A 24,335-nucleotide genomic window follows, 5' to 3' on the forward strand; every position below is an offset into this window, starting at 1 on the left:
GTTGGCTCTTGGGGAAATAGGAGGAAGGGGTTCAGCGAAAGTTTAGGAGAGGGACAGATTTGAGAGCCATGAGGAAGATTCTGTTGGGCATGGAGAAGGGAAACTGAGTTTGGGGAGGTGTGTGAGGAAAGATGGATATTTGGAGGTGAGGGGAAGGAAGGCACAGTGTGGTGGGGTGGTGGTGGTGTTGCAGCTTAGAATGGGTGGGGGTGCAGTGAAGGGTACAAATGGACCAAGAAGGAATGAAACAATGAATGACATTGGTCTGAGTGAGACAAAGACTCACTCGAGAAGTAATGATTTTTATTGTTAGGTTTTAACTTATTGTTATTGCAGATTTCCAGATGAAATAAAATGCACTGATAAATTAATTGTGATGTGAGTTACTTTGATAAAAGAATGACAAAGAGTGTAAAAGTAAAATTGTTTAGATCTAGTCCTATTCAAGTAGATTTGGGTGGGAAGTTGGAGATTAGTTCAGCTGTTTTAATTTGATGATATTTCAAGATAATTACGTGGCTAAAAATTTAATCATTACCCAGGGTGTTAGTTATCCTTTATTTTATTAAAACACCTCCTTGGCCAATAGCATATTTCTTACTATCCATGTGATCTTTTCATTTTCTTATTAATTTGTTTTAATGCAAGTGTCATTGGCAAGACCGGCAGCTATTACTCATCCGTCCCTGAATTTCCCTTGAGTTGGAATGAGCCAGTTCTTAACCACTGCTGTCTGTATGGTAAAGGTCGCAGCAGTTTGGATAAAACTGAGTGGCTTGCCAGGCAATTTCAGAGACCAGTTAAGAGTCCATCGCATTGCTGTTAATCTAGTGCAAGGTTGCCAACATTTTTCACGTTTGATCAGATGTGGAGGGAGACAGGCATATTCTGTCTAAAATAAAACAAAGAACTCCAAATGCTGGAAATCTGACACGAAGGTCGAAATTGTTATAGAGGCTCAGCAGGTCTGACTGCATCTGTGGAGAGATAAGTTAACATTTTGAGTCCAGTGACCGTTCTTCAGAACAGACCCTTCTGTTCAAAACACTAACTCTGTTTTCTCTACACAGATGCTGACAGATCTGCAAATTTTCTCCAGCAATTTCTGTTTTTGTTTCTCTCTCCTCTCTCGCTCTCTCTGTCTTCCCACCCCAACCCCAACCTGCCACTCCCTTTCACTTGCTGTCTGTCTCACTCAGTCAGCCCTCCTCTCCAGGCCCCTCACTAACTCACACCAACTCCCAGTCTTGTACTTGTCCTTCCACTCTCTGTCAATCAGTCACCCATTTGACAGCCTACTTTGTTTCACCGACCCCCCATTTCCAAATGAGACTGTCACCATTTGCTACCTCAGGACATTCCAACATTGAGAGGTATACCTTCAACTGCTTAGGTCCTAAACTTTGAATTTCCTACCCCTCTCTTCTCTTTTCAGATAATTGCCCGAACTATCACAGCCTTTGTTTAACTAACTCGATACCTCCTGATGTTACTTGGTTTTAGATTTTGTCTATGCTTTGTGAAGCATCTTGGGGCATTTTACTATGTTGACTGTGATGTAATTGCAAACGTTGTAACTCCTAAGACACTCAATCCACAAGGATGTAGCACTAGTGCATATTATATTAATATTGACTATCAGACCTACCATATTCAAACAAGCCTTTGAAAAGTCAGTGGAAGTAACAAGTAAACTGACATGTAACATAATGTAAAATTCTGGAAGACTTGTTGCATCCCTGTAGGTGACGTGATCACAAGCAATATTTCATAACAGACAAATGATAAACAACATCAACTACGCAGTATTTAGTAGAAAGCTAATACATCAAACTACAGATAACCCTCTTTAACTTTTTAATGCAACAAAAGCCTACACCACAGCTCTACGTCTCTGTAATTTCGACTCACAGAATTGCAGTTTTTACAGGAACCAATCCAACATCACTCCCAGTTTCCAACAGGTTCACACCTCACATTTCACTGAGTCCTAACATTGAGACTTTATCCCTCACATTCCCTTACCCTTGGACAAAGGAAACATCTCTTCAACCAGAGAGCAGTCATCCTCCTGCGTTCTGCCTGGTGGTCTACAGAAAGTCCACACCATCCTCTAAGTTGACCACACTGGCGGCTGTCCATGTTTCCTTTCATGCTGGACCCCTCTCTGTGTCCAAAACTCACAGACAGAAAGTCTTTCCACAGTCAGGCCCAGCCGCTCTTGCTTTTGCTTCAGTCATGACCATTTTGTACCTAGCCTTTAGTAACTCTTACTTGCGGCTCTCCCCATCCTGTCCCTATGGTAATTAAACCACCTGTCAGTAGACAGAACTCATAACAGATAACATGGCTCTCTTCATTATCCAATTTACCTCAAATTAAAAAGGCAATTTAAAAACATAACAATCTTAGAAACTTCCCACTGGCTGACCCTGGTGGTGTAAGTAGTAAGTGTGTGAAACGTGTGCAAGGCTGTTATGGCACAGTGGTAGTGCCCTTACCTCTGGACCACAACATGTGGATTTCAAGTCCCACCTGACCCAGAGTTGTATTATGACATATCTGAACCAGTCGATTTATATTAAAAAAAAATTAGGAACTTGCCATTCGTAACAGAAGTAATAAACCTGAGTAATTTGAACTTGTATTGCTGCTTAAAGTGCTGCTAGCTGAAGGATGCTCTTACAGCCCCTTTTCAGTTCAGTTCAGGCTCTGATCTTGCATGGTTTTTATTGATGTAGATCAGTGCAGTATGTTGGAGGCTGGAGTCACTAAACAGGAGAAACTAATGTATTGCTTAATTATTTTACACATCTTTCCGCAGGTTTGGAAAGCGTGGATCATTATCCAGTCCTTGTAGCTGTAACAGGAATTCTTGTCCGAATTCTGGTTGACTCTGATGTTCAGGGGTAAGAAATAGTTTGACATGGGTTGAACAAGAACATTGTTGAATCTTGATGTGACACTTTAAATGGTGGTGTGCTGACTGTGCTTTCTCGTGTTTTGTTATTCTATTTAAGCAAGCTTACAAAAACTACCCAATAAAGCAATTGCTTATTAAGTCCTGGTTAAAGAGCAAATGGGACATCCCTTGATGAGCTAAACCTGAGGTTTTGATCAATTATTCATAGTGTATTCGAACAGTGAATTTTATCAAGACAAGACAAAGTGTCAGAGCTTTAACTGAGCTCTGACAGAAGCAATGACTCAGCTACTGACTGGAAGTTGCTCCCATCCTCTTTTTGTTGGAGATGGTCGTTGCCTGGCTCTTTTGCGGCACAGATGTTACTTGCAACTGAACCCAATTTGCTGTTTGCGTTGTGTGGGTACAGTTTTTTCATTATGTGCAAATTTGGGAATGGTGCTGAACACTATGCAATTATCAGAAGACATACCCACTTTTGATCTTGTTAAAGGGAATATCATCAATGAAACAACTGAAGATGGTTATACAATAATGTCCTAGACCTTGGTGTACAGGGCGCAGTTTCAAAATTTTCAGGCAGTACAAAACTGGTATGACGATAGTGTTGAACTTCAAAAGGCTATAGACAGGTTGAAGGGCCAATAAGTGACACATGAAATTTAATGCAGAGAAATATGAAGTGGCAGGAAGAATAAGATCAGAATTAAATAAAGGATACAATTCAAAAGCAGGTGCAGCAGCAAAGGGACCTGAGTGTATATGTGCATAAGTCATTGAAGGTGGCAAGTCTGGCTGAGGTTGTGATTAATAAAATATTCGGCAATGGATTACTGGCTTTAAAACTAGAGGACTAGTGTACAAAGATGCAGAAGTTATGCTGTAGTTATACAAAACTCTGGTTTGACCCCACTTGTGCAGATCTGGGCACCGCACCATGGGAAGGATACATCGGCCTTGGAGGGAGTGCAATGTGGGTTTACAAGAATGGACTTAAGGAGTTAAGTTATGAGGATAGATTATACAAATTATGCCTTTTTTCTCTAAATTTAGGTTAAGGGGCGATATGATTGATGTCTTCACAATATTAACGGGAAAAGACAGAGTGGATAAAGATAAGACTATTTCCACTGGTTAAAAATACTAGAACTCGGGGGTTTTGTCAACCGGTTAGGGCCAAATGTTCAAGAACAATGTTAGGAAACACTTCTACACACAAAGGACAGTTGAGGTTTGGAACTCTCTTCCATAAATGGCAGGTGATGCTAAGTCAGTTAATTTTAAAAATGAGATTGATACATTTTTACTGAGCAAAGGTGTTAAGAGATAGGGGCTAAAGGGAGGTATATGGAGTTAAGGCACAGATCAGCCATGATCTCGTTGAACGGTGGAATAGGCTTGAGGGACTGAGTGTCAATTATCTGTTCCTATGTTCCATCCTAAGGTTTATGAATTGGGAGACAGAGTACAAAAACTAGGTTCTGTTAAACCTGTATTAAACTCTGGCTCAGCCTCAAATGGACAATGATGTCCACACTTTAGGAAGGATAAGAAGGTATTTGAGCAGGGGTAAGAAAGATTCATGCAAATGGTTCCAGGGATCAGGAAGATCAGTTATGTAGATAGATTGGAGAAGTTGGGACTGTTTTCCTGAGAGAAGAATCTGGACAGAATAGATAGAGAAAAGCTGTCCATTGGTGGAAGAATTGAGCACTGGAAGGTACAGATTTAAGTTAATTGACAAAAGAAGCAATGAAGACAGGAAGAGAAGCTTCTTTTTTAAGTGGGTGTTTAGGGTCTGGAATGTACTGCCTGACAGTGAGATGGAAGTAGGTTCAATCAAAATATTCGAAAAGAAATTGGATTGCTTCCTAAAAAGGAACAACAGGCAGAGCTACAAGGATACAGCAGGGGAGTGGAGTAGGTGAATTACTTTTTAAGAGAACCAGCACAGACAGAATGGCCAAACGTCCTCATCCTGTGCTGTAACCATTCTGGAACCCAAACTGTGCATTGGTTGAGTCTATTGGTAATGCAGTATGTTAGAAATGTTGACAGCACTTTTATCTCGCTTTACTGACGATTGAGATTAGGCTAATGAGACATGAATTGGCTGGACTGGATTTACCCTGGCTTTTGTGGGCAAGCTGTCCTCGCAGAACATCTTGGAAGATACCAGTGTTGTAGCTCTGCTGACAATTTGGGTAGAAGCACAGCTAATTCTGGAGCACAGGCCTTCAGCACTACAACAGTATTGTTATTGGAGCCCTTAGCGCTTTCTGAATCCGATGCTCATAGTCATTTTGATATCATGTGGAATTGACTAAAGACTGGGTTCTGAGATGTTGGGGAGCTCAGGAGGAGACCGAGATGGATGATCGACTGATTATGACTCTTGTGTACTTGCTGGTCTTGTTTGTTGCAGTCACACGCTGGCTGTATCGTCATTGATGATAAGCAAGCTTATGAAGCAGCTTTTTCCCATTACTTGTATATATTTCGAGTGTTTGCATCATTTGTCCATGATCATGAACTCTGTGAAATTGCAAGTGAGGAAGAGATGATTATATAGGATTTTCTACAACTCTGACTGCTGGGACTGTGCCTAGTTCCAGTGCTCTTTGGAAGATTACAACCAATGCATTCCAAGTTTCCTTTTCTGTTCCTTTGAATACCCTCGGATGTGTGCTGTCTGATCCCCATAGACTTAACCTGGCATCTGTTTAGTAATCCCCATTTGAAAGCATGATTGTATTAAGATTCAAAGGGCACATTTCAGAATATACCCCACGTAAACTTTTCGGCAAGTAACCTTGATTTGTGAATAGAGAAATGATATTCCTTAAAGGTCGCAGCATGTTATTGAACCTGACTGTGTGGTATAATCTCTCAGCCCTTCACAGTGCCCTGATCTTTTTTGTTATGAGGTGTGCTCTCGGCCAAGGCTTAAGCATTATTGTTAGGAAAACAATTGCTAGAATAATTCTGCAACTTCCAGTTGCATATGGATTGCAGCCAGCACACTGATACTGCTGCAGTGAGTCAATGCTTCCGCTTGTATGAGTAACCATGATGGGGCTAATGCTGTGTAAAAGGTTTGCAGTGAGATGCTGCAGAGTAGAAGATGAAAACTAGATCCCAGGTCATTTCACGGCACTGTTATTACTGCTGTAACTGTGTAGTCCATCAGTAGTGTTGTGAAGCAGTTCACTGCACTTGTTTGAGTGAGGGATATTGTAGCAATTTTAAACTGGCATCTCCTTTGCTACACCATGCTAAACACAAATGATCTAATCTTTGAATCTAAGAGCAGCGCAGTGAATGTTTGCAGTGCGCTTGGTGTCCTCGTGAAGGTCTTACATGATCTTGCCTTATGACAAATTTGTGTCTAGAACCCTCTAGGCTTTCTGATGTCCTGGGTATTACTTTCAATGACGTAATACCACAAGGAAATCACTGCTGACAATGCAAACTGAATGTGAGTTATCAACTGATCAACTTGAGTTGATGCTCTGGTGAAAGATATAAAAATATGAATATGTTGGAAACACTCAGCAGGTCAGGCAGTATCTGTGGAAAATAAGAAAAGGTCTGAAACTGTTGTGTTTTGCATTTAACAGATACTGCCCAGCCTGCTGACTTTCTAGCATTTTCTGATGTTTGAGATTCGACTATCAACAGTTCTGCTTTGATGTCTATCTGATTTCTTCGCTTTTCTTTAGCTTTCCCCTGTTAGCTGCCATTTCCTGGCTAAATGTTGCACTTACAGGCTGCTGCCCATGTTTTGTAGAGGTGTAAGTGCAGGCTGTGCATGTGTTGTACTTGTGAAAGCCTCACTCGGCTCTGAACCTTGATGCTGGTGGAGCTTAGTAACTAGCTGAGATGCTTAGTTTTGCAATATTCTGTATTGGTCAAACAATAGGGACAGGAATCAAGTTTATCTGCTTCAATTCTCCCTGTTGCTTGTTGATTCACTTAAGTAATGGGTTCCTTTGTATCTGCTGTTTTCTCTGGACTTAGTCAACTTTTTGTCATCTCCAATTTCCTAACCAACACTGTGGCTTTTCTCATTTCCTTCTTATAATGCTCCTTTCATAGACTTTCACTGAATCCATACAGTGTGGAAGCAGACCAATCAGCCTATTGAGTACACACCAGCTCTCCAAAGAGCCTCCTTCCCACACCCACCTCAACCCTGATAACCCTGCATTTCCCATGGTCAAACCACCGAGCCTGCACATCTCCTCACACAGTGGGCAATTTAGCATGGCCAATCCACCTAACCTGCACATCTTTGGACTGTGGGAGGAAACCAGAGCACCCGGAGGAAGCCCACACAGACACAGGGAGAATGTGCAAACTCCGCACAGACAGTTGCCTGAGGCTGGAATCAAAGCTGGGTCCCTGGCACTGTGAGGCATTACTGAACCACCGTGCTCCTATTCACATCGAACTTTCATATTTCCCCTCCCAACAAAAAAAACACATGCGTGGTGCGTGTTGTGATTCAGTGCTTCTATGTGATTGCAACTAATCACTGTTAAGAATGGGTCACTGCTGATATCTGACCATTTGTGAGATTTGACAGTAAATGTTGTTAGGCTGATTGACTATCCTGGGGAGAATGAACATTAGAAGACAGCTTGACCCGCTAAGAGGTCATCACATTATCAGCTGTGTGATTAATTGAATTGCAGTTGTGATTTTACTGTTAATGCCAGCCTGGACTAATTACTTTAAATTCTGAGGTTGTGATGGGAAAATTGAGCAGTCACTAGTAATGGGCATGTTTACAACCTTCTGTATTTATTTTAATTTTCAGCATGAGCATCAGAGCCTGAGGGATGATCTTATAGAAGTTTATAATATTGTGAGGGTCATGGATAGGGTGAATAGCCAAAGTCTTTTTCCTAGGGTGGGGGAGTCCAAAATTAGATGGCATAGGTTTAAGATGAGGGGAAAGATTTAAAAGGGACCTGAGGGGCAACATTTTCACACAGAGGGTGGTGCCTGTATGGAATGAACTGCCAGAGGAAGTGGTAGAGGCTGGTACAATTACAACATTTTAAAAAGCATCTGGATGGGTACATGAATAAGAAGGGTTCAGAGGGATATGGGCCAAATACTGGCAAATGGGAATAGAACAATTTAGGATATCTGGTCAGCATGGACAAGTTGGACCAAATGGTCTGTTTCCGTGCTGCATAACTTTATGACTCAATGACTAGATTATACTGATTTATTTTTGCATTTGTTTTAGTTTTCCAGCATCTGCTGTGTTTTGCTTTTGTTTGAAGCAAAGAGTTTTTTTTTGTCAACAGCATTAAAAAAGCACAATTTTCCAATCCCTTTCAGTTCTGCAGGGGAGTCATATTGGACTTGAAGCATTAACTCTATTTCTCTCCCTCCATAGATGCTGCTAAACCTACTGAGTTTCTCCAGCACTGTTTTTGTTTCAGATTTCCAGCTTTCTAAAGTATTTTGCTTTTATTTACTTTTCATGAGCTGGCTTTCAGTAGTTAAGAAAACACTCAAAAGAAGACTTTTCTGAAGAAGGGTCCAGACCCGAAACGTCAGCTTTCCTGCTCCTCTGATGCTGCCTGGCCTGCTGTGTTCATCCAGCTCTACACCTTATGATCTCAGATTCTCCAGCATCAGCAGTTCCTTAACTATCTCTCACTCAAAAGAAGAATTTGTCTAGAGTCTCTTCTGAATCCAATTAATCACTTCTGAGTTGTAGATGCTGCTAGAGCTCAAGAAACACAGCATCCAATTTGCACAAAGCAACCTCCCATAAAGTGACTGACTATGGAGAAGTTCTTCTGATACGGTATTTGTCCATATTCCCTAGAGTTTTCACTGCAGTTGTCGTTGGAGATCAGGAAACCAATTCCAGTCGCTGAAACACCAGATACAGCCAGCTTCTGTCTTTACTTAGTGCAGATAGATTATGTAATTGAGCAAACAATTCAATATAAAAACAGTGGACTTAGGGCTCTTGATGTTCACTATAAATGAACAGGGATGTGTTTTTCCAATGCATGTGAGTTCTGTGTTGCCCTTACCTCAATTTGATTTCCATACTGAAGACCTTGCCTTTCCCTGCAGTGCTGTGGCCCGGATGAAGAACTGTTAATATATCCATCTGGTTGCCTAACCATCAATGGGATTTCAACTTATTTTTAAAGTACCCAGGTTTTGGGCCGTGTGTATTTTGTCATGAATTGTTAAAAGGATGTCACTAACACACTTGGACATTGAAATTCTGAGGTGTTTGTAATGTGCTATTTGCATCATTGTGGACAAAATGACATTTAACCTTCAAATTGTTTTGAAATTAAACCAGAGCAAAGATCTGAATTAGTTATGATTGACCACGCCAGGGTTATAGCTGTTTTGTGTTGTTAGTTGTGGCTCAGTCAGTACCACTGTTGCTTCTGAGCTCCATTCCAGGATTTGACCCAGAAAAGTAAACCTGATGCTCCAGTGAGGGATTGTTGCACTGTCGTCTACACAATGAATAGCTGAAACAAAGTCCCTTATGCTTTCTGTGTCCGATGCTTGTTATTTCCCTGCATGTATCCTTAAAATAATTATCAGTAAATCCATGGGGGACATGTTGAAGTAGCAAAAAAAACAGCACGTACTTGCACTAGTTGTAGTCCTGAAACTTTGCAGTTCTCATTGCTGTATTCCCAGCACTCAACCCTGCATCTGTCTGCCCTCATGGTAATTGGGACAGAGTTTTCTGAAATGGCAGCCAAAGTATCCCAACATTTAGATTAGCCAAGGAAATGGAGAAAAGACTAATCCAGAGTAAAATTATTTAGTTATAGTGGGATGTAAATGAATTTGCTTAGTGGGTTTGAAGATCAGCAGATAAAACTATAACGCTTGCCATTAAAAGAGTAGATGGTTTGGGTACAGCCAAAGTCTGATCCTACAAGTGACAATGATAAGACAAGCCGAGCTAGAACTCTTTAGGTTTCAGAAGTGAGTGAGAGTAAAATGAAACTGAAATAGCGCATGCATCCCAGATGTCAGGCTGACAGTACAAGCGAGACCCAGAGTGAATAAGGATAGTTCAAAGGGGAAATGGGGGAGAGGAAATGAGAGAGAAAGACAGTGTATGGGATGAGAAGAGTAGCCTAACATAAAAGTGAATAAGTAGAAAAGAGTGAGAACAAAAGTGGCAATGTTAATTAGGGACTGTAAGGGAATTTACACATGGAGGCAGTGATTATGGCTGTAGTAGTAAATGGGTACTTTGCATCTCTCGTCAGGAAATTCTGTTTTAGGTTGTTGCTTTGTCTTCTCCATTTATCATCTGAACCTTGTGATATGAAGTAAATGGATACTTTGCATCTCTCTTTAGGATTGCTGCTTTGTCTTCTCCATTAATCTTCTAAACCTTGTGATACGATGATCGTTCTTACCCAAATGTTCCCCACAGACACTTGGTTCATTTGGGCCTACCTTGTTCCTCAACACCAGAACCAACAATGCCTCCTTTCTGGCTGAATCATCATTTTTGCTGCTATATCGTATTCCCAGCAATTTGTGCTCAAAACACATCAGTGTTACCTAGCCTGTGTGTGTATTTACATTTGTGCGTTCAAAATCTGAATTTGATGGGTGCCTCCCTAAACAATAATCTATGATATTTTCAAATCTGTATTCCTCTTGCTAATTTTTCAGCCTGCGAGTGAATTCAGAGGTACTGTTTTGCAAACTTACTTGATTGCAGTGTAGCATTGCCCCATGATCACTGCTCAGTAGATGAACCTATTGCAGTTGTGTTGCAGGTTTGAAGAAGCTAGGATACTGTGGATAAGTGTCAGTGGAGTTGGTGAGGGTCTGTCCTTTTGTCTTGATGTATGTGGAAGTGTGTTCAGTTTTTCTGACATCACTTACTCAGTGTCCTAAATTTCCATTGCAGCTGGAGCATGATGGATACATTCATTCATTAGCTGAATATGTGACAAATGCTTGAGTGACTGGGAATCATTAAAAATCTATTTCACTATATCTGTAGAGAACTGTAATGTGTGAGAGCAGGGTATTAAATGTGAATTATGCTGGGCAATTAAAAAAACTACCCAGAGGTGAGGGTTCCATGAACATCCCTATCATTGATGACAGAACCTAACAACTGATAGCAAAGCCATCTTGAACCAGAGGTGCCAAGTGGAACATCCCTTTCAGATTCCTCTTGACATCTCTATCACCACAAAAACCAATTGTCAGCTGTTAAATTAAGTGCACGTTGTTGGAATGGCTGCGCGTACTGGGTGTGACTATAGGTTTATAGGAATTCCAATAAATTTCTGAGTGTAATGCTGAAGAACTGTACTCTAGTAACTAGCTGCATGTCTCTCCTATTTGTCCCTAGTACAGCCACACACTGGCATCTTAAAGTAAAAAAATTCTCGATCTCTCCTTTCCACATAAAGCAGGTCAAATCTGATTCAACAATCGTGGCCCCATCAGTCCACTCTGAATCATCGGTAAACTGACAGAGGGTGTTTTCAACATCAGATGCACTTGCTACAAGACCACCTGCTTCCAGACTTCATTATAGTTTGGTCCAAAAATGGACAAAGGGTCTGAACTCCAGAACTGAGGCTGGGGTGATTCCCTGGACATCAAGGCAGTGTTTGATGAATGTGGCATCAGTGAGGGCTACACTAATATAAATACGTGAGACTAGTGGTAAAGCCATCAAACTAGTGAGACAAAGAGGTAAATAATGGCAAGTTGTTTGGTGGTGCATCTCCCAAAGGCTTTGGAGTGTTCCTAGTCAGCAAGCTAGTGTTCAAAAGCAAAGGGAAGAAGTGCCAACAAGATGGCCAAGAATAGTGATTCAGAAAAATCATTGTAGTAATTCTGACTACCTGAATTTTCAAGCTAATGGGTAACAAGAGTTAACCTCAACTTCTGTAGATTCTGAAAATTTTCTGAGAGGGCAGCGGTTTGAGAGTTAAAGGTGATATAAATCAATTCTCTGAGTAAAGAATGCATTTTCAAAAAGGAGTTTAAGTGAAATGAATGCAGGTTGATGAAGCATGGAGCAGTGGAAGACCCAAGCACATACCTTGCAATTGATCGGAAGGATGTTGAGGAGCAGGACGCTATATCAATCAGTAGTCAAACTTGAGGCATTTTCATTGGTTTTGTCAAGGCCATTGAAATTAGAATTTGAGAAAAGAGTCAGTTTCTCTTCAAGAGCTGGAGACTGTACCTCAAAGATGAGAAAAGAAAGAACTGAGAGTCAGAAATCTCTGGAGTTGTGTCTTGAGCAGTATCCAGCAAGAGCAGTTCGTGGAAGGGCAAGCAGACAGCAGTTGCTGCTATTTTGGAATGAAGTAATAATGCTTTCCTGACTTGGTGCATTATTTACAGTAAATTTGTTTTCTAGCATCCACGGGATTGTCATTGCAAGGCCCTACAGCTCTGAATATGGCTGTAGTCAGAAATGTGATGTTCCTAGCTTTCTAATCATACCAGCTCTGAAGACTTGGAGTGATCTGACTTTGCAAACTCATTGCTATCAGTGTGATGACATTCAGTCTGCTGAATTATCTGGAAAGTCCAATCCTGATTAACCTCATTTGTATGCAAATTCTAATTAGCATAACCAATTAACCGTATTGTAATTACAGAAAATGGTTTCACGCCTGCCAAAATTAGATTTAATCTCCACACAACATCCATCAGAGCTTCACAAAGCAGCCCCTTTCAGCAAGGTTGGATGTTTTTTGAAAGTTATTTGGTAGAGATTTCCCTAGTAGCAAATAGCGATGCACTGTGGTCCCAATCTCACAACATGATAACAACACAGGTCTAACTTCTGTCACAGTGAAGTCTTTCCCTCGTCTGTTCCACCATTTGTCTGAGCTGCAGGAAGAAAGGAAGATCAGAGACTCTTCCTGTCTGGTCTCATCATCCCCAGGTCATTTGGGGAGCGGGTTGTCCATTCTCCCTTGGTTTGTAATTTACCTAGGGAGACCAAGGGAGAAAAATTGATGAGATTTATCCTTTGAACACAAGTAAATGACCTCCATTGTAATTATAAAATGGGCAGGCATGGTTTCATTTTGTCATAAACTTCATGCGTTAGGCTGTGGCTTTAAACAGTTTATCACCTGTATGGTTATGGGGAAACCCTTTACTTGGCTTTCATTGATTATATTTTGTGAGGCTTTCTACAAAGTGCTTCAAGAAGCAACTGGCAAGAGAGTGCAATCACCGGGAGTTGAGCCAGTGTGGGAGTTTAGTCAAGTGAAGGACAGAGGCATTGCTGTGTCTTGTTCCGGCTATTTTTGCAAGGGGCTGCTTTGTGGTCAAGGTGCTGCTGGTTAGATCTAAGAGAGGGCCTCGGTGAATACCAGGCTTTGGTGAGGAGCGCGAGCAGCAACAGCATAAGGGTAAGGTGAGACCATTCTTTTCCCCAAGTCCACTAGTTGTTAAAGGGACAGAGATGGCAGTCAGTAGAGTGTTATGCTCCTCCTGTCAGATGTAAGAGATCAGGGAGCAGTTGACTATCCCTGGCGACTATGTTTGCAGGAAGTGTGTTAGGCTGCAGCTCCTCTTAGACTGCATGGATTGGTTGGAGTGGCACTTGATGCACTGAGGAGCACAGAGGAGGCAGATAGTGAAGCTATATGGGTAGAACTGAGAAATAAGAAAGGGGTGATCACTTTGATGGGATTGTAATATAGGCCACCCAGTAGTGGGAAATTGAGAAGCAAATATGTAGGAAGATCGCAATTAGCTGTAAGAATAACAGGGTTGTAGTTGTAGGGGATTTTAACTTTCCAAATATAGACAAGGAGTGTCATAGTGTCAAGGGCTTGGATGGGAAAGGAATTTGTTCAGTGTGTTCAAGAAGATGTTCTCAATCCGTGTATAGATGGCCCTGCTAGAGAGGGGGCAAAACTCCACCTTCTCTTGGGGAAATACGAGACAGGCAAGTGACTGAAGTGTTAGTGGGGGAGCACTTTGGGACCATAATTGTATTAGTTTCAAAATAGCTAGGAAAAAGAATAGGACTAGTTAAAGTTAAGGTTCTAAATTAGAGTAAGGCTAGTTTTGATGGTGTTAGACAGGAACTTTCAAAAGTTGATTGGGGGAGGCTGTTTGCAGGCAAAGGGACATCTGGTAAGTGGGAGGCTTTCAAAAATAAGTTATTGATGGTTCAGGGCCAGCGTGTTCCTGTTGAAGTGAAGGGCATGGGTGGCAGGACTAGGGAACACTGGAGAACTGGAGATATTGAGGCTCTGGCCAAGAATAAGGAGGAGGGATATGTCAGATATAGACAGCTGAGATCAAGTGAATCCCTGGAGGAGTATGGGGATGTTGGAGTACACTTACGAGGGAAATCAGGAGGGCAGAAAGGGAGCACGAGATAGCTTTGGCAGATAAGGTTAAGGAGAATTGAAAGAGATTCTACAAGTATATTAAGGGCAAAAGAGTAACAAGCGAGAGACTAGCCCCTTAAAGAACAACAAGGCCATTATGTGTGGAATCACAGGAGATGGGTGAGATCCTAAAACAGTATTTCACATCCGTATTTACTGTGCAGAAAGGCATAGAGGCTAGGGAACTCAGGGAAATAAATTTGAGAAAAGAGTCGACATTACAGAAGAGGAGTTGCTTTAGGTCTTAAAATGCATAAAGGTAGATAAATCCTCAGGACCTGATCAAGAAATTGCGGGGTCCCTTGCTGAGATATTTGTACCAATGACAGCCACACATGAAATGCTGGAATACTGGAGGGTGGCTAATGTTGTGCCATTAGTTAAGAAACGCTGCAAGGAAAAACCAGGGTACTACAGACTGGTGAGTCTGATATCAGTGGTGGGTAAGTTTTTGGAAGGGAGTCTGAGAGACAGGATCTACATGCATTTGGAAAGTCAAGGACTGATTAGAGATAGTCAGCATTTGGGAAATCATGTCTCACAAACTTGTTTGAGGTTTTTGGAAGAGGTGACCGAGAATATAGATGAAGGCAGAGTGGTAGACGTTGTCTACGCAGACTTTAGCAAGGCCTTTGACAAGTTTCCACATGGTACACTGGTTAGTAAGGTTAGATCACATGGGATCTAGGGATAGCTAGCCAGTTAGATACAAAATTGGTTTGATGGTAGGAGGCAGAGGGTGGTGGTAGAGGGTGGTTTTTTAGACTGGAGGCCTGTGACTAGCGGTTTGCCACCAGGATTGGTGCTGGGTCCACTATTGTTTGTCCTTTATATAAACAATTTGGATGAGAATGTAGGAGGTGTGATGAGTAAATTTGTGATGACACCAAAATTGCTGGTATAGTGGACAGTGAAGAAGGTCATCTGAGCGTGCAATGGGATTTTGATCAACAGGCCAGTGGGCCCACGAATGGCAGGTGGTGTTTAATTTAGATAAATGTGCGATATTGGTAACACAAACCATGGCAGGCCTTACACAATCAATGATAGGGCTCTGGGGAGTGTTGTCGAACATAGAGAGACTTAGCGGTGCAGGTACAGAGTTCATTGAAAGTAGCATCACAGATAGACATGGTGGTGAAGAAGAATTTGGCACGCTTGCCTCATTGGTCAGAACATTGAATTGGGATGTCATGTTATGGCTTTGTAAAACGTTGGTAAGGCTACATTTGGAGTACTGCGTACAATTCTGGTCACTGCACTTTGGAAAGGATATTATTACCCTGGAAAGGGTGCAGAAAAAATGGTACTGAGACTGGATGGTTTGAGTTATAAGTAGAGGCTGGATAGGCTCAGACTTTTTTTCCCTGGAGTGTAAGAAGCCGTGAGGGGTGATCTTATAGAGCTTTATAAAATCGTAAGGGGTATTAGTTAAGGTGAACAGCCAAGGTCTTTTCTCCAGGGTAGTGTAGTCCAAAACTGGAGGAAGTAGGTTTAAGGTGAGAAGGGTAAGATTTAGAATGGACCTAAGGGCCAACTTTTTCCACACAGAGAAGTGGTGCGTATATGGAACAAGCTGCCAGAGGAAATGGTAGAAGTAAATACAATTACAGCGTTTAAAAGACAGTTGAACAGGTGCATAGATAAGAAAGGTTTGAAGGGATATGGGCCAAATACAGGCAAATGGAACTGTTTTAGTTTAGGAAACCTGGTCAGCATGGACAAGTTGGGCCAAAGGGTCTGTTTCCGTGCTATATGACTCTTTGATTGTATAAGCCCTTGACTGTATCTATACTCTCAGTCCAACATCAGCACTAAGGAAGAGGGAAATTCGTTGGCGCTAGTTCAGATAAACAGTGAGTCAATGGAGATTTGTCCATAGTAATTTATTCTGTCTTCCAACATAGTGATTTGTTGGGTAGAGTGCAAATAGTTGGTTAAAGTGTCTGGCTCAGCTATTTCTAAAAGAATTGAGATGCTGCATTCATGTGTGACATGTTGGCTGACTCTTTTGGGGATCTGTTGAGCTCTGTTTCACCCTGACCTTTTCCCAAACACCTTTTATTAATGAAAACAACAACGTGTTCAGTTCCATAATCAGCATGAGCTGAAACCCATGTCTGCTTCCTCTCAGGCTCACAGAACCCTGACTTAGTAGTGAACTCTGGATGTGGTAAATTCCAAAAACTGGGGAATGCTAATTCTATTTCACATTGCCTGAGGTAGTAGAGAAAATAACACTACTTGGTAGGAGCACAAGGAGATTCACAAAGCATTGTAACAGAAGATCCATCACGCTTGAAAAACTGGCTTGCAGTTCAAATGTTGTCCCTATTTCCCCTGCATGAATTGTATGAATTCTGCTTATATCTGTCTCACCGTCTAACCATGTCCTTTGCTGTGGCACAAGGAGTAGAAAACAGAAGTGCTTAGCATGCTCTCTGTGTTAACAGGATATTGTTCTTTGGTGTTCTAATGATGAACTGGTCTCTTAGCATCTAAGTGATGGTGCCTTACCATATGACACTGACACCAATCCTACATTGCAGTTCACTGTGTAACTCCATTTCCTTTACAAAATACAGATATAGAATCCTCTATTAAGGAAAATTCTGGGTCTTTGTTACTGATATTGTCATTTTTTTTGTCTGTTTGGACTTCCCTAAAGAGAGTTGGGATCGTTTACTATGTGAAGGCACCATATAAATGTAGGTTGTTTTATTTAGAGCATTAAGAGAGATAGACGTAACACTTCTTTGGAGGAAGTGGTTGGGATTTTTCCCAGTTAGTTTCAGAGGATCCTGTTAATGCCCTAAAATTTAATTACAGTAGCAAGAATTTTACTAATGCTTTGTGTTTTAAGCAATTGAATTGCTTAATTGCTATCTCTAGATGTGAGAGAACCTTGGCTTGTGCTGACCCACGTCTCTATTCTTTAGCCTAGCTCCCTCCAGAGACGATGTATGTAACATACGAAAAAGCCTTCTCCATGCTTACAGAACTTCAAAATGAACTATTTACTGGAGCTTTGTTTGCCCTAAGATTGCATGATGATGTATATAGGAGATACCCAGACTGAACTGATCATAAAAACAAATGGTATGTCATTAGTGTTGGCATCTCAGATGTACCCACAGGCCTTGTAAATGTAGAGGGTGCATCTGGAGCTATTCACACAGTCCCACTGCAATTTCGATTTTGTCCTTACTGATGCCAGCATTTGTACTTTTCACAGAAAGGTTAAACCTTTTCACTTGTCAAACTGACATTTATTGAAACCTGATTAAAATATGTGGATGCTGGAAATCTGAAATAAAAATAGAAAATGCTGCAAGTAATTCAGTTGGTAAACATAAGTTGCTGTTGGGTCTGGCTGTTCTAGTGAAGGGTCATGGACCTGATATATCTCTGCCCATTAATGAAGGCAGACTTGGACATTTCTAGTCTTTTCTTAAAATATTTTTTGTGATTTTTTAAAAAATGCATTTGTTTATGGTATGTGGTCATCCCTGTCTGTGTTGTCAATTTTTGCCCATTCCTAATTGCTCTTGAGAAGGTGGTGATGAGCTGCAGCCTTGAACTGATGTAGTTCTGTGGTGTTACATACACCCACAATGGAAGGCAGTTTGAGGATTTTGATCCAGTGACAGTAAAGGAACAGCAATGATATATTTCCAAATCAGGATAGTACGAGGCTTGGAGGGGAACTTGTAGTTGTGCTGTTCCTATACATCTGCTGTCCTTGACCTTGTATGTGGTAGATGTCATGGGTTTAGAAATTGCTATGAATGCAAGCTTGGTGAGTTGTTGTAGTTCATCTTGTTGATGGCACACAATTGCTGCCACTGTCTGTGGATGGCAGAGGAAGTAATGGTTTAAGGTGATGGATGGGGTCAAACGGTATCAATGTGGCATAGAGTATGGAAACAGACCCCTCAGTCCAACTCATCCATACTGACCAAGTTTCCCCAACTAAACTAAGCTCAGGGTGGGAAGGTAGCTGAGTGGTTAGCACTGCTGCCAGGGACCCGGGTTCAATTCCAGCCTCTGGCGACTGTCACCGTGGAGTTTGCACATTCTCCCCGTGTCTGTGTGGGGGAAACTAGAACACTCAGAGGAAACCCATAGTCCAAACGATTTGCAGTTTAGGTGGATTGGCCATGTTAAATTGCCCATAGTGCCCCAGGGATGTGCAGGCTGGGTGGATTAGCAATGGGAATTACAGGGTTTCAGGGATAGGATTGGGGAGTGGGTCTGGGTGAGATGCTCTTGGAAGGACCAGTGTGGAGTCGATGGGTGAATGGCCTGATTCTGCACTGTGGGACTCTTTGATTCTATACTGTAGGTGCAACCTCATCAGTGCCTTGTGCAGTTGTGACAAGGCTTTCCTACCTTTTATACTCTGTTCCCTTCCAACACAGGCTAACAATCCATTTGCTTTCCAAGATGCATGTTTCACCTGCATGCTAACATTTTATGATTTATATACAGTAACACAAATCCCTCTGTACTGTAACATATTTCAGTCCCTCTCCATCTAACTATTACTTTGATTTTCTGTTCGTCTCACAAAGTGGTCAACTTCATGAAGCTGCATCACTCAACTCGAATTTTCTTGCAATATCAACAAGAGTTTTGCCAGCTCAGTTGGTAATTTACACTGTTCTCAAACCTCATTTTGCAAATGGTTTCAGTCTTGCCAGACCAGGCAATAATACGATTTTGATTCCAATGGTTGTGCAGTAACAACCAGACATGTCTGAACATTGATTGGGGTAAATTTGTGCTTGGTTATGATCAAGATAGCCTGCAGCTACTCATCAGTCCAAGCTCATCAATGTATTGAAGAGGCTGCTGGGCACTTACTACTATTTGTAGACAAGGGGAGGAGGGAGAAGCTGTTAAACCGATACACTGGTTACTTCAAATGTATCTCCTTGTTAGCGCTATTTACATGTATATTTGAGGGGATTATGGTTGAATGGTCATTTGTCAACATTAGAGTATTTGCATGGTCCCACTGGAAACCCAGTGAAGAAGTTACAAAATGGTATGACTTGCAACAAGACTCCTATCATTGCTAATTTGCCACTGTAATTGTCAAACTGTTTCACATGCTAGTGGTCACTGGAGAGAAGGCTAAAAACATCGTCATTTTATCTTCCCTACATTACACTTCCAGGAAAAGTAATTAGAATAATTATGTTCCATGATACTGATGTAATCTATTTAGGATAGTAACAAATGGGATCCAAAAGATGAAGGGTCTAGGCCCGAAACGTCAGCCTCTCTGCTCCTATGATGCTGCTTGGCCTGCTGTGTTCATCCAGCCCTGCACCTTGTTGTCTCCCAGCACAAATTGATCATCATTTTCATCAATTTTGTGTTCAGCAACATGAAGGGTTCTAGGGCTGGAGAATGCAATACTTCTTTCTTCTTTGCGGGCACCTATTGTCAGCTGCAAGTAATGCTCATGGTTAGTTGTAGAATTATTAGATACAAAGGATAGCTCTCTGTACTCAGCCCAATAATTGGTCTCAGCTTCAATCTCATCATCAGCCCTGCTCCAGCAGTGTGATAATTCTCCATTTGTCATACTAGCTATCCTGACCTCATCTTTTTGTGTGACTGCCATTTCAAGTTGAGTGGTGCAGTTTCATGCTGTGTGCATTTGTATACCAGCAGCAAAACTAATTACCAGGAAAGAAAAAAAAATCCCATTTCTGCCTTGCCTCTACGCTGTCTGTTATAGACAGGTGTTCAAACTGCACATTGGGTTGAGGAATTCTGTGTTGGACAGTTCTCTGGATGGGTTGACATTTTTGGCTGATTTCCCTGGTGGAAACTTTGCTGATTAACAGACTGTACGCATATTAAAATTACAGGTATAGTTATGATCACACAGGTACCTCCTACTTTGCCATCAGATTCCTATGTTTACAGTTGATTAAATAGATCCATCTCATAGAATCATCATATCATAGAATCCCTACAGTGTGGAAGCAGGCCATTTGGTTCATCGAATCTACACCGACCCTCCGAAGAGTCTCCCAGCCAGACTTAACCCCTACCCTACCCCTGCATTTCCCACCCTAGACACTATGAGCAATTTAGCGTGGCCATTCCACCTAACCTGCACATCTTTGGACTCTGAGAGGAAACCGGACCACCCGGAGAAAACCCAAACAGACATGGGGAGAATGTGCAAACTCCACTCTCTGAGGCTGGAATCAAACCCAGATCCCTGGTGCTGTGAGGCAGCAGTGCTAACCACTGTGCCACCATGCCACCCTCTGTAAATGAGGTACAGTTGCCACCTGCCCAGTAACCATCTACCTCAGTAGCCCTGAGAGATTCATTTTTACAAGAGATTCTCAAAATCTGAACATTTTTGGGGTACTTTTATTCTAATTAATGTGGTTCAATAAAACCAATTTGTCTGGATCACGTCAATGTAGCAACTTTGTGAATTGTTTGTAAGTTTAACAAGTCTTCATGCACAGAGCTGTATGATGTATTTATTAGATCCTGTCAAACACAAGTAATCAGGAAATCCAAGTTACAAACTGATTCTGGTTTAGTGGGAGGACAGTATAGGAAGATAAGGACAGGAGTAGACCATTCAGTCCCTTAGCCTATTCAACCATTCAGTGAGATCATGGTTGGATTGTGACCTAACTCCATATACTCTACCTGCCTTGGGTCTATGACCCTCAATACTTTTGCTTAATTAAAATTTATCTATCTCAGATTCAAAACTAACAACTAATCTAGCACAACTGCTATTTGTGGAAGAGAGTTCCAAAACTCTACCATCTCTTATGTGTAGAAGTGTTTCCCTAACATTTCTCCTGTCTGGACTAACCTTAATTCTCAGACTATGTATGTAAGACTCCAATGTATGAATGCTTTGGGTCAAAACTGTCCACTTGCCACTGTGTGCCTTTTCAGGAACTCCAGAGATTGACAATGAACATAATGGCAGTGCTTGCGTTGTCTTATGTACGTCACTGCACCTATTTCTTTTTGGTCTTGAAATTGGAAACATTTGTTGCCTACCGTAAAGGCATTAAGAGACAACCACAAACTGTAGGACTGGAGTCACTGTTTGAAACTGAACCAAACCATTCCATTCTATCTGAGCTTTAACAGAGGCCGTGACCACAAATCCACCTCCAAGACTGCCTACTTTGACTTTCCCAAAATTATTCTTCCTCATCCCACCACCTCAACCCATGCTTCTGAAATCCTCAACTGTGCCTTTGTACCCCTGAACTTGACATCCCTTGAACAGCTTTCCATCTTGGAGAGGCCTGTAAGTTTGAATTCATCTGAAACTCTGCGACCCCTATAAGTCATCTCAAATGCTGTGCATACTGATCAACATCAGCTCAATTGCCATTAGGTCCATCACTGCCCAATTTTAAAGTATGTAGATGGCATAAAACTTGCTGATAGTGTAATAAATAGTGAATGATTGGTGGCAAATCTCACACCACCTGCAAATTCTTCTCCAAGCCACTAACCATCCTGACTTGGAAACATATCACCGTTTCTTCACTGTTGCTGGGTTAAAATCCTGGAATTTCCTTCCTAACAAAATTATAGGTCTACCCAATGCGCATGAATTGCAGCAGTTAAAGCAGGTAGCTCACCACCACCTGAAAGGTAATTAGGGATGGGTAATAAATGCTGGCCCAGAAATACCTACATTCCATGAATTAATTTTAAAAATGCAGATTATTGCAGGTGATTGTGAAATCAGGATAGATAGGAACGTCAGTAATTGTCAAGCGGAAGCAGAGAGTCTGCAAAGAGATACAAATAGCTTAATTGAGTCAATAAAGATTTGGCAGATGGGGTACAATGATGGAAAATGTGAACTTATCCATTTAAATGGAGAGAGATGTCAGAACTCAGTGGTGTAGAAGGATCTGGGTGTCTTTGTACATGAATCTCAAAATGTTATTATGCAGGTGTATTAAGTGATTGAGAAGCCAAATGCAATAAGGAAGCTTTACTGCAGGTGTACAGGGACTTTGTGAGATCACATCTGGAATACTAGGTGCAGTTTGAACTTTTTATTTGAAAGAAGATATAATTGTGTTGGAAAAGCAGCTGAGAGAAGATTCACAGGACTCATTTCTGGGATGAAAGGCTTATCTTATGAAAAAAGGCTGAGCAGATTGGGTCTATATCCATTGGAGTTTAGAAGAATAAGAAATGATGTCATTGTTGAGGTTGGTTGGCTTGCCGAGCTTGTTTTGTTGTTCCACAGATGTTTCGTTACCGTGCTTGGTAACATCCTCAGTGCAGCCTCTGATGAAGCGTCAGTGTGTTTTACTGCCTGGTTTTTAAACTCAGGGGTCCATTGCGATGGATTGCCTCACTTCCGGGTTTCCTCCGTAGTGGAACGTATATGGGGTCGAGTTCAATGTGTTTATTAATAGCCTGCTTCGTGGAGTGCCATGCTTCCAGGAATTCTTGTGCTAGTCTCTGCCTAGCCTGTCCCAGGATCTTGGTGTTGTCCCAGTCAAAGTCGTGGTTCTCCTTGTCCATGTGGATTGAGATGAGTGAGTATTGGTCGTGTCTTTTTGTAGCCAGTTGGTGTTCATGTACTCTTGTTGATAGTTTCCTTCCTGTTTGTCCGATGTAGTGTTTCTCGCAGTCTCTGCAGGGGATCTTGTAGATGACATTGGTCCTGTCCATGGCGGGGAGTGGGTCTTTAATTCGGGTGAGCACTTGTCGTAGGGTTGATGTGGGTTTGTGTGCCACTCTGATGCCCAGTGGTCGTAGAAGTCTCGTGGTGAGTTCTGACGTGTTCCTGATGTAGGGTAGTGTGATGAGTGTGTCGGGGCATGTAGAATCTTTCTGATGCTGTTCCTGTAGGCATCTCCTGACCCAGTTTGTTGGATATCCATTATCCTTGAACACTTGGAAGAGGTATTCTGCCAATACCTCCCCTCCATGGGCAGGACCAGTGTCATCTACAAGATCCCCTGCAGAGACTGCGAGAAACACCACATCGGACAAACAGGAAGGAAACTAACAACAAGAGTACATGAACACCAACTGGCTACAAAAAGACACGACCAATACTCACTCATCTCAATCCACATGGACAAGGAGAACCACGACTTTGACTGGGACAACACCAAGATCCTGGGACAGGCTAGGCAGAGACTAGCACGAGAATTCCTGGAAGCATGGCACTCCACGAAGCAGGCTATTAATAAACACATTGAACTCGACCCCATATACGTTCCACTACGGAGGAAACCCGGAAGTGAGGCAATCCATCGCAACGGACCCCCGAGTTTAAAAACCAGGCAGTAAAACACACTGACGCTTCATCAGAGGCTGCACTGAGGATGTTACCAAGCACGGTAACGAAACGTCTGTGGAACAACAAACCAGCTCGGCGAGCCAACCAACCTCAACACCCACAACCCAAGCTACAGATCTACTCCAAAACCTTAGAAATGATGTCATTACTACATGTAAGATCTTGAGAGGTTTTAGTAGGGTAGGTATTACCTTTTGTGAGGAAGACTAGAATGAGGGGACACTGTTTAAGAACAAGAGGTTTCATTTTTAAGAAAGAGATGGGGTAGTGTTTGTTACTGTATGGAATTCTCTTCACTAGAAAGCAGTGGAGGCTATGACAAATGTATTCATGGTTGAGTTAGTTGGATCTTTAATAGACAAGAAATCTGGGGTTATGGAGCAGGCAGGCAGGCACAAAACTGGAGCTGAGATCACAACCTGATCAGCCACGATCTTACTGAATGACAGATTAGGCTTGAAGGGCCAAAGGGCCTGCTCCTGCTCCAAAGTCCGATGTACCTATGTTTAGGAGAAACAGTATGCAAAAGGCAGAATAATCTAAATTATACAATAGGTACATAGGGAGGTTCACAAGCTGATCCCAGGAATTCAGTTATGTGGAAACACCGGAGAACCTTTTAATTGTTCTTCTTCGAACAGGAAAT

At 41.8% G+C, this 24,335-nt stretch overlaps 1 protein-coding gene across 1 annotated transcript in view; it reads left to right on the plus strand.

Moving 5' to 3' along the window:
• Positions 1–24,335, plus strand: part of LOC109929384 (E3 ubiquitin-protein ligase RNF123) — a 279,987-nt gene that overhangs the window by 155,965 nt on the left and 99,687 nt on the right. Inside the window, exon 17 of the mRNA XM_048606242.1 lies at positions 2,825–2,909. Within this exon, the coding sequence (XP_048462199.1) occupies positions 2,825–2,909 (85 nt within the window). The remainder of the gene's footprint in view (positions 1–2,824; positions 2,910–24,335) is intronic.

The sequence above is a fragment of the Rhincodon typus genome, chromosome 16 (genome assembly GCF_021869965.1).
Source record: "Rhincodon typus isolate 14 chromosome 16, sRhiTyp1.1, whole genome shotgun sequence".
Taxonomy (NCBI): domain Eukaryota; kingdom Metazoa; phylum Chordata; class Chondrichthyes; order Orectolobiformes; family Rhincodontidae; genus Rhincodon; species Rhincodon typus.